The sequence below is a fragment of the Branchiostoma floridae genome, chromosome 12 (genome assembly GCF_000003815.2).
Source record: "Branchiostoma floridae strain S238N-H82 chromosome 12, Bfl_VNyyK, whole genome shotgun sequence".
NCBI classification, from domain to species: Eukaryota; Metazoa; Chordata; class Leptocardii; order Amphioxiformes; family Branchiostomatidae; genus Branchiostoma; species Branchiostoma floridae.
In genome coordinates, this window is record NC_049990.1 from 19,036,025 (window position 1) to 19,046,859 (window position 10,835).

A 10,835-nucleotide genomic window follows, 5' to 3' on the forward strand; every position below is an offset into this window, starting at 1 on the left:
AGTTGATTGAGTAACTCCTAGGCCTATTTGGTGTATATCATTATACTAATCTTTATCAATGTACCAGTAAAATCTCCTATTATTCTGTAGGATCCAATTATTGCATAACATTGATTTAGCTTTTTTTCAATGCCTAAATCAACAGACACGGATGCAGTTAAAGAAAGTTGCTTTCATGGAGACCAGCTGTAGTCAATTCAAAATCAACGCAGTAAACAGCACATCCAATGGCAACCAACCTCTCGATGGCCTGCTATCTGAAGATGGACAAGAGTGGATTTCGCATGGTACTCAACAGTCCCTTTCAAGTGATTTCACCATGCAGATAACGTTCTGTTCTAACCAGTACGGAAGTTTCAACCAGGCGGTCGTCTTTGATCTGGGCCAACGCCCCTTCCTGTTTTGCCCTTTACATGTGGATGTAGCTATGAAGACTGACTTAGATTGTCTGACCGAGTTAAGAGATACGTTCACACTGCTCGGAGCCTCGTGGGCAAATCAAGGGAAAGTGGTCCATTTCCTCGAAGAAGCAGGCACTGATCAAGACGAAGAAGAAGAGCTGAGAAGAAGATACACGTTGACGTCAAACCCAGAGAATCTCGTGACTCTGAAAATCTTCAAGGACGAAATGCTCACCAAGTCCAACTACAAGCAGCGTCAGCATCAGCTACTGTTCATAGAGGAGGCTGAGCAAACGAAGCATGTCAGAAGGTACAAATGCCATTGTCTGTTTGTTGTTGTATGTTGTATGTTGTTCTACAAAAATTGCATTCAATCTTCCACGTGACGGACCTCTACTGTGTTTATTCCAGGTTGACCCTACAGACAATGGGAAGCGTCTCCGACACGATGGAGAAGATATTCACCGACTCAACGAAGGTGGAGTTTGCACAGGGTGGAGAGCGCTTCATCCAGATCTTCTTGAATGAAGACTTGTCTGAGGATACGCCACAGGGGTACCTCCTAACACGGAGTCTGTCACCAAAAGCTCAAGTTATCATCCATACAGAATGTTTCGATCAGGTACTGACAGTTTACCTACAGTTTATGTAGTCTGTCTGTTTAAAACTATCAATTTCTTGGAAATACGTACGATTCTGCTCCACAAAGCTTCTGAGAGAAAAGCTAATTGCTGCCTTCTTGTGTCTTTTCGTAATAATATAGGACGCCTATGAAGTTTGGGTTGAGTGGACGACAAAGGACAGCATATGGCTTAGGATTCCATCTTCTGTCTGCCAACACTTTGGTCTTGAACAAGTCACAGAAGTGAGCATGGAAGTTCAATTCATGCTCGATCGATCGCCAATGGTGAGTATCTCTGATGAGATTTATATTTTGGTTCTTTATTTTCCTTTCTTATGGTCGTTTCATTTAACAGTTTATTGCTATTTTCCTAGTTGTTCCGACACTGCGCAGTGGACACCATGAAAGATCCAACGTTGGTGTTTCCAGACAACCCAAATGTCTCCAAGCGGTTTTGGAAAAACCTTCGTAAGGAGAGCCTTGACCCTCCACATAGGCTGAACGACAAGCAAAGGGAGGCGTTTGCTAAAATTACAGGTATGTATACATTACAGACTGCTTCTGCATGCCATATTTGTTGCATTTTAAGCAAGCTTGCAAGTATGATTCGAAGAGGTTCTGGTATCGCAGCATATGCTATTAAATAACGGTATACCTATCATACTACAGCTCCTACAGAAAGGTTCATCCCTCCTCTACTCCTGATCGGACCATTCGGCACGGGGAAAACCTTCACCATAGCAGCAGCTGCTTCTGTTGCAGCCAGGCAGGATGACAGCCGTATCCTCATTTGTACCCACACTAACGACGCAGCTGATCTGTACATTCGGAAATACTTGAAGACAGAAGACATTTCTGGTAAGTAGATGCATCTCAGCCTGAAATAATGTTGTGTAGGCTTCACCCGCGGAATGTCGTGCTATGAATCAATCAGTCGGTTAGCCTTACCTGCTTCTGTAATTTTGTAAGCATTAAAAAGTACGGAAGCAGGTAAAGCTAATTGACTGGATTTTAGACTGTATCTGCTATTATAGTATTGCTGCTTTCTCTTAGAATTCGTTACATATTCAAATCTGTAGAGATTGGTGATTCACTCATGGCACGACATTCTTTCCTACCTCATCTGCAGCCATCAGGGAGCGAAGGGCTAGATTCTTTGGGCACTGATTTAGAAGCAGTAGCATTAGCCGGTGACCGCATTTACTGGGCACCAACCTGATACATATACAAACACAAAGGCGCTATGGGAAGCAGAGTGAGCTTTGTCACTTCATGATGTTGAAGTTTAATGTACGTCTATTTTATTATATCTTCTTGCAGAAAGCCGTACTCTGCGCATCTACTACAAGAAAAGAAAGAAGACAACAGTTCATGATGACGTCCTGAGGCATTGCGTCATGAACGAAGACGGGACGTTCCGTTATCCGACCAGAGATGAAGTTGCAGCAGCTAAGATTGTCAGTGAGTACGTATACATCTTTTGATTTTATTTCTTGGCAGGTATCGAAGGATGAGAAAAATACACTGTTCTCTAATCAATTTCACTCGCCGAAATTTTCAATCATATCTCTCGTTGTTCTTCAGCTATCTGACCCCTAGTACTACATGTGATTTTTCCGCACGTGTCAGCACTGGGTCAAAGTTCGTCGGAAGTCGGTACCGCCTCCTGTATCAGCTGAGGGAAGGATATGTTGTCCTGAGTAACAAAGGAGTAGTTAGTATAACATCAGGTATTGTATATAAGCTGGATGTACAGTGTGTAAACCACTATTTTATTTGTGCTAGTCACAACGCTCAGCCTGTCCTTGGTGCTGGAGAGAGAGGTAGGCCTGGATGCCGGGTTCTTCACACACATCATGGTGGATGAAGCTGCGCAGGCGCTGGAGTGTGAGGCGATCACCCCACTCAGCTTAGCTACAGCCAAAACCCGTGTGGTTTTAACTGGTGACCATATGCAGGTTTGCTCAATGTATTACACTATTGTATATTACACTTATAGACGAGTATTTGCAGCTACCAGCACAAAATTAAGTAGAGTAACATTGATACCAGGGAGTCACAGAAAGTTTCTGGCTTGCTCCGTCAATCAACATTTCTTTCTCAGATAAGACCTAAGGGCATTGCATAAATCACGTTTGATAAAGCTTTTGTGAGAGGATACAGAAGATAATTGCCAAACTAAAATGCTTCTGAACACATTCTGTTCCTCGTGGAAATATTACTGTACTTGATAGAATTATGACAAAAATTAAACTCTTTCACAGTTGAGTCCAAAGGTCTTCTCCAACTTTGCCAGAGAGAAAGGCTTCCATCAGTCCCTGTTAGAACGTCTGTTCTACCACTACCAGCAGATGGTACCTGATGATGACCTGCACCCATGTATTACGTTACTGCATGAGAACTACAGATGCCACAACGACATCCTCAAATTTCCGTCTAAGGTGATAGTAATAACTTATTTGAAGTATTAAATATAGCTAATTATAAGGCCTTGCAAGGTATAGCACAAAAGACAGAGTGAAGACAAAATAAGAAAATGCAATTTATCACAGATGTATTTGTTTCCGTGACAACTTATTTCAAATATATTCGTTATTGTAGATAACCATTAGTTCTTCGAAATATTATTAATGAAAGTAGTTTGCAGTGAAAGGTAAATCTATCAGTAACATGGTGAATACAGGAACATATGAGAATTCTAAAATCTGGACCTGCAAGTGTTTTTTAACTGCAAGTAAGCTTTCCGTTAATGCCAACGGTAGGTCTCTTTGCATGGTTAAAGTAAAGCCTTACAATAAGCAAAGACAATATGGCTTACAATGAAGAAAGATTGAAACAAACAAACAAACAAGCAAAATGGCATCCAGGGGCGGCACACAGGGCATGCATCTGTATACCAGATGTATCCGGGAGCGGCAGCTTGAGGGTTTTTCCTTATATGCAGCACAGTGCTGAAAGTGTTTTAAACATTTATTGGCATTTCTTACAGGTTTTCTATGGCGGAAAATTGATTTGTCGCAGTGAAGCAAAGAAACACCCAACTGTACCTTCGTTGGCATTTTACACAGCTTATGGCCTAGATTCTGCAGAAAATGCGACCACTTCATTCTACAATGACGCTGAGGTATGCAAACATTTTACTTCTAGAAGTCTAGAACCTAAACATATCACTAAATGTAAGAACGGAAATAAATGCAGTATCATATTAAAGTGTTTCTGAAGCACTGAATGCAGTAAATTGAAGTGTTTCTCTGCAGGTGTGGGAAGTTGCTGACCGTGTAGAGGCTCTCTGGAACTCGTGGCCAGAAGCGGAGTGGGGAGAAAAGGACGACTCATGTATGGAACAGATAGGCATCGTTACACCCTATCAAGATCAGGTATGTTCAATTCATTTTGAAGGCTGATTTTAAAGATGTTAAAGGAAAAGTTATTACCCTATAGATTTTGTTATTCTCTTGCAAGTTGTATGGCAAAGTTTAAGGACTTGTGGCAACTGCTTTCTACACATCACGAATTGCAGGTGAACAGAATCAGACTTGCCTTACGGAGGAAGGGGTTAGGAGGTGTAACAGTGGAGACTGTCACCAACGTTCAAGGTCAGTAAGAAGCAGAAAACTTATTATTCCACAAAAGAGAATGAAATTTCATTATTATTTTTTGTGTGGTCAGCATATCCTTTCTATTCGGTAAGGCTAGGCGTACTATTTGTATCACACGAAGCAGCAGTCCTTGGATTCCGGCCTGCATCGTCATTTTTAGAGCGTTAGCTTTAGTCAAGTGTCCCCCAGCTGCTTTAAAGGAACGAGTCAATGACCATGCATCTTCCTTTTTAACAACATGGGGAGCATTAGTGCAATATTCAATAAAAAAGTATTAGGAGGTGTAACTTATTGGCATCTGTAAATATTGATCTGGTAGAGTGTACGTAGATTCAGTATTGATTTGTAGCATCTATATCTACATACATTTCAGGCAAAGAGTATCGAGCCCTTTTCCTGAGCACAGTGAGAACCCGAGTGACCTGCTGTGCTGAACAACAAAACCCACCCCAGGAAACCCCTGACTTCGGTTTCCTCTCAGATCCAAAGCTTCTCAATACCGCAATCACACGTGCAAAGTCTTTTGTCGGTGTCGTTGGTGATCCTATATCACTCTGCTCGGTTGGTAGCTGTAGTAAGATATGGTTTGAATACATTGAAGGCTGCAGCAAACACAGGAGCCTACATGGAACAAGTGTTGACCAAATCAAACACTACCTAGATGTGCTAGAAATGGAGGCATCATCTCTGCCTGTGGCTAGTGTCTTGCGCCCAGAGGCACCCATCTTTGTTCCGCAACAGGGAGGCATTTTCCAACCGCCACCGGTGGTGCAGGATTCACACGCGAGGCAACAAAAGGGAACCAGGAATCAAACACTGTTGCCACCTCCTAGGAAGGGGAAATCTAAAAAGTCTACCCCGATGAAAGAAATCAAGCCTACAGTCCCCACAAGCAAGCCACCAGGATGTGCCTCAGCAGACTCGCAGGGGCCTCATTCATCGAGCGGAGTCACAGATGGTCAGAGTCATTCACACAAAGAACTGAGGGTTCAAGGAGACTCTCTTACCCGCCAGCCTAAAGACGCTGCAAATCAAGGAATGGGAAGCGATCTTATCTCTGCTACATTACAGAGACAAATCAGCGAGGCAGAATCCACAGCGGAAGATGATTTGAATAGTTCAAGCTCCTCCGACAGTGATGAGATGATCGAAAACCAAACAGGAGGAGGGCAAACTCAAAGCGCCATGGAGATGAAGACAGCACAATACATGTGCCATACAGAAACAAGTTGTAAACCTGCATTGAGCCCTGCAACGACTACACAGAAAGAAGACAGTGGGGGCGTAACAGATAATGCATTTACTGATGATAAGGACGACATTGTCAAAGAGTTGCAGAAACAGGTCAGAAGGGTGGAAGATCCAGAATACGCACAGAACAGGCTGTACGAAGAGGAATACCCCAGGCCACGTGAGGCATTAGGTACCGATGAATCATGTGCACCTAGATGGTCTGATAGCATAGGTAAAGGTGGAAAGGTGAAACACAAAACATTGTTCAGTCTTGGCACAAGTATTGTCTCTTCTTCAAAACGTGTGGTACTGTCAACAGAGGGGTACAGAGCCAGATACACCTATGCAGAGCTAGACGAAAGCTCTGAAAGACTCAGAGGAAGGTCACACGTTTACCAAAAGCACTTCCACGAGAACACGCTGTATGAAGTTCTGGAAAAGAAACCCGATAAATATGTTAAATGTAGGGTCCAGATGTCAAAGGCAATTCCCGGAAAAGGGCATGGTGTGATGGAAGATCCTGCATCAAAAGATATTCAGCTGCACAATCTGAAGAGACTAAATCGTGCATTCGATGGGGATGAGGTAGTCGTGGAATTGGACACAGAGGAACACAATGGAGAAGAATTCAAAGAAGAAAAAACAAGAAGAGAGGGAAGCGTTGTTGGGATACTGCGTCCTGCTGTTCCGCACGAAGATCTGCAGTTTGTTTGCTACGTTGACGATCATGATCCAAACGTTCTCATTCCTGTGCAGAAAGGTGCTCCTAAATTTCAGAACGTTGTCCCACAGGACATGGAAGGTCCTACTGACTTCATTCAACTCTATGGTATTACGGAGGACGGAAAACTGAAATCCAAACAGCGTGTACCATACCATCTTGTCGCCAAACAAAGACGTCTCATTGTGGTACGTTTTCTAAAATGGGAACCACATTTTGCCTACCCGCTCGGATTCGCGACCAAAATGATGGAGCCAGGTGACAGCGAAGATCATGCCGTGAATGCCCTGATGGCGGACCACATGATACAAGAAACCTTCCCTCAGGAAGTGCTAGACCATGTTGATCGGATGTTTCCCGAGGACCTTCCGGCAAACGACAGCTACCCTAACCGCAAGGACCTGACGGATCTTGTAGCTGTAACTATCGACCCTCTGGGAGCTCGTGACCTCGATGACGCTCTAAGTGTGCAGCAACTCAAGAACGGGAAGTACGAGGTCAGCATTCACATTGCAGATGTGTCCAATTTCATAAAGAAAGGCGACCCTGTTGATCGCGAAGCTCTGGCACGAGGCACATCCTACTACCCACACACAGCTGAGAAACCGATGGTGCCAATGCTTCCATCTCAGCTATGTACCAACCTGTTGAGTCTGATACCAGAGGGGAAGAAGTACACCATCACTGTCTGTATGGAAATTGACGAAAAAAGTGGAAAGATCAGCAAGCCCCGATTTTTCAGGAGCAAGATCAGGTCTAAGGTACAGCTGACGTATCAACAGGCGCAGAGCATTCTCGATGGAGAGACGGCGACAGAAGAAAGTATTGACCGAGATATTGTTCTCAACATCCAACGGCTTGGGCGACTCTCGAAGATGCTGCGCAGCGAAAGGCTCAGCGAGCTAGCATTCGTGCACAAAGATATGGATGAAGACATAGCATGTTCTGATGCGCATTATCTAGTGGCTGAGTTCATGATATTGGCAAACAAATTTGTAGCAGAACACGTGATGGAGTATTTCCCATATTGCACCTTGCTACGACGTCAGCTTCCACCGAAGGATCACAAGATGATGGAATGGAAAGACGCCCATGGAGACACAGTGGATAGGTCCCTTCTGCTGTCAAGAGAAATAGAAAAGTACAACAGTCTATGCAGCATTACTGACACTGACGGAAGAGAAGATCAGCAATTCCAGGACATGGGTGTCATTATCATCCGACAGATCATCTGGACTAAAATCATCCAAGCAGCAGAAGATGGCGACTTCGAAAAGCTGGAAATGCTGGTACTTTTTGATGACAACCACCCACAGCTAGCCGTTGCAAATGGCCACTACCGCCGTATTCAGAACCGCGCCATGTATGTCAGCTCTGGACAGTATCCAGATAATCCCGAAATGTACGGTCACTTCTCGTTCAACCTCCCTGCCTACACACAATTCACGTCGCCCATTCGACGGTACGCTGACATCGTCGTCCACAGGCTTCTGGTTGCCGCCTTAACCGGGAGCACCTGTCCATACGAACAGGAGGAAATGGAAGAGCTATGCGCGCATCTCACACAGAAATCCTGGAACTCAAAGGCGTTTGACAAGAGGGTGTTTTTGATCAAGATGGCTTTCAAGATACAGGAAAGGCCGTTCGTTCAACAGCCATTTATCGAAGCCATTGATGAAAGACGACTCCACCTCAACTTCCCAGACTGCCATAACATCCCAGCTTTCAACCGAATCATCAACATGGCACATCTGCAACCCGACCAACAGCCAACCCGGGGTGAGGAAACGGTGACGTTTGTCTGGAGGCTACGCATATACGACTTTGCCAAGTTCAACCAAGATTCCCACAGTTCGAACCCAAGCTTCTTGCCCGATGACGATGCTGTGAAGACTTGCACCTACACCAAGAGAATTTCATCTTCGACATGGAAAGCAATGGTTGAGGCAATCAGAGAAAAGAACATGGGTGCCATAAAGCAGGTTGTGGAAACAGCAAACCAAAAGGAAGTCAACAATGACAGCGAACAGCAGCGTTTGTTGGAGATGAGCAGGGCCGATGCAAAGAGCGCGGCTACAGGAGGTCTCCAAAGACTGGGAACAAAAGGTGTGGAAGAGGACTACGAGGATGAACTTCTTGTTGAAGAGGAAGGCAACGCAACTGGAGGCTCAGATCAAGCTGGGGGTGATAAGAGCTCAGCTAAGGAGTTCCAAAGATACAATAAAACCATTGAAGTGACATACTCACCTTGTGACGTACTGCAGGTGAGTTTTAAGATTTGTTTAAGATATGTACCTTAATCTTTCCAATAACCACTTCGGTGAATTCGTTCCTTCTCTCGTGGTCTCTTTATCTTACTCTTCTTATTCTCTGTCCACTACAGCAAAGCCCAAGAACATCTTTCTCTACACAGGGCAAGTGAATTAAACTTATCCACTACAAGTGTTCTTTCAGAATTTTGCCTGATCATTCATTGCATGACAAAAGCTATCAAGTTTACTTCACTTCGTGGCAAAGTTTATGACTCTCCTTCAGTATCCCAGGGGCTGAAGCGTTTGTTTCATTTCTATATCGAACATTGAAATGCTTTGCGGCAAATGTTGATGTGTTCACTATTTCATTCGTTCGCAAATGTTCTCTTTATTGTCTATTAACGCTCATTTATGAATATATTTTTTCAGGTTCAACTGACAACAGAGATGTACCGTGGACTTCTGACGCCAACTATCCAACTGTTGAAGCTGACACCAGCTGTAGACATATGCCTGGAACATCGCCGAGACCCGGTCCGAGTGTTCGCCACTCGCACTGGAGACATGGCGTCAAAAGGTAGACTGAGTTATTTTAAGTTAAAATTCATTACATTTCATGATAAGACTCTTATTTGTGTGACATATGGAAGTGAGATAGAAATGTCAATAGAATATGAATCAAAAATACAAATGAAGACCTAATTGAAACCAGAGGCCCTTTTGTTACAGAGAGGTATGAATCTTTGAAGGAGTACGCACGGCTATGGCGACAAGTCGTCGAGATGGAGGCAGCCTATAGCAGTAATAGTGGTGAAAATGTAGTCACCATCATGGGAATCAAGGCAGGTCAAAAACTTTGTTTGGATATTTCTCCAGCTTTCAAATATGTTAAGTAGTCATTGAATGCTATAGCGAGATTTTGCTTAATTTCATCTTGTGGCTTATAAAGATATGATAAATGTAAATAAGTCGAAGAGTCATATGTTAGAATGACGGGATGAAAAGACAAAGCAAAGCAATCCTTAAGGTTTGAATGCAACGTAATTTATCATACATGTATTTTTCCAGATTCAGTGGAAAAAGAAGCGGGGAGAGATTCAAGGGACGTTCACGGTCCCAGGGGAGTTCGCACGAGGCTGCTGCTTCCTCATCAGGTCAGGTGACCAGCTGTGCGTCAGATATGCAAATCTACACAGCACCAGTGACGTCATAAATACAAGAGCGAGCGAGGATTCATCAACAGAGGAGAGTGATGACACCTCCGACGAGGACAGGTATCTAAACCGTTTAAAATGATTTTCTTTGTATACTTTCTGGATATACGACGTTACAGATGTAACAACCCAATATCAGGGTTCTTACAGAACTATAGGCGTCACTCCATATTAGCCAATAAAGGCCAAATACATTTGTGGTCCGTTTTAAATCTACTCCGATGCCTCCATGAAAGTTAGACATCCAGGTAATAAGATGCAGTTACTCAAGCAACTGAACGGTCAGACAGTTCAGAACTTCAGGTAGCATCCACTACCCTTCTAAGTGACACTGAGCAAAACTGCTGAAAGGCAGATTCTATAGACTGACTATGAATTGATATGCAATGGTGTTGAAGACAAATTTGTGCATTCCCCTATACAGCTTTGCATCAACGTGTTCTGATGCCGAAGATTTACCAGAAGATGCTCTCAACAACAATGACAAGGACGGACCAACGTGGGTCGCACACTGTATTGTACATAAGGTCACACCGCACCCTGTTCGTCTGAAGGAACAAGTTGATAAGTACAGGATCACCGTACGGCTTCATTATCATAGTGCTGCCGTCCCTAGGTGCCTGCTGGAGCCAGCATTTGCTTCCAGACGCTCTTGCACTGTGGAACATATTCCTGTTCCACTTCCTATCAGGTAAAAAACGTTCTTGTAACAATAATAGTAAAATAACAAGCGTTCTTGAAGAAGTAATTGAAAGCAATTTCTGGTTATTCCTTACTCTCCAAGCAGAGGTTG

General features: G+C 43.7%; 1 protein-coding gene across 1 annotated transcript in view; it reads left to right on the forward strand.

The window, feature by feature from the left end:
* Window positions 1–150: 150 nt before the first annotated feature.
* Window positions 151–10,835, forward strand: part of LOC118427122 (helicase with zinc finger domain 2-like) — a 19,179-nt gene continuing 8,494 nt past the window's right edge. The window contains exons 1-16 of the mRNA XM_035836758.1: window positions 151–711; window positions 813–1,023; window positions 1,165–1,308; window positions 1,398–1,560; window positions 1,693–1,881; window positions 2,344–2,484; window positions 2,809–2,981; window positions 3,288–3,464; window positions 4,013–4,147; window positions 4,281–4,400; window positions 4,544–4,619; window positions 4,996–8,840; window positions 9,258–9,405; window positions 9,558–9,670; window positions 9,897–10,102; window positions 10,467–10,541. Of these exons, the coding sequence (XP_035692651.1) occupies window positions 152–711; window positions 813–1,023; window positions 1,165–1,308; window positions 1,398–1,560; window positions 1,693–1,881; window positions 2,344–2,484; window positions 2,809–2,981; window positions 3,288–3,464; window positions 4,013–4,147; window positions 4,281–4,400; window positions 4,544–4,619; window positions 4,996–8,840; window positions 9,258–9,405; window positions 9,558–9,670; window positions 9,897–10,102; window positions 10,467–10,541 (6,476 nt within the window). The 5' untranslated portion in view covers window position 151. The remainder of the gene's footprint in view (window positions 712–812; window positions 1,024–1,164; window positions 1,309–1,397; window positions 1,561–1,692; window positions 1,882–2,343; window positions 2,485–2,808; window positions 2,982–3,287; window positions 3,465–4,012; window positions 4,148–4,280; window positions 4,401–4,543; window positions 4,620–4,995; window positions 8,841–9,257; window positions 9,406–9,557; window positions 9,671–9,896; window positions 10,103–10,466; window positions 10,542–10,835) is intronic.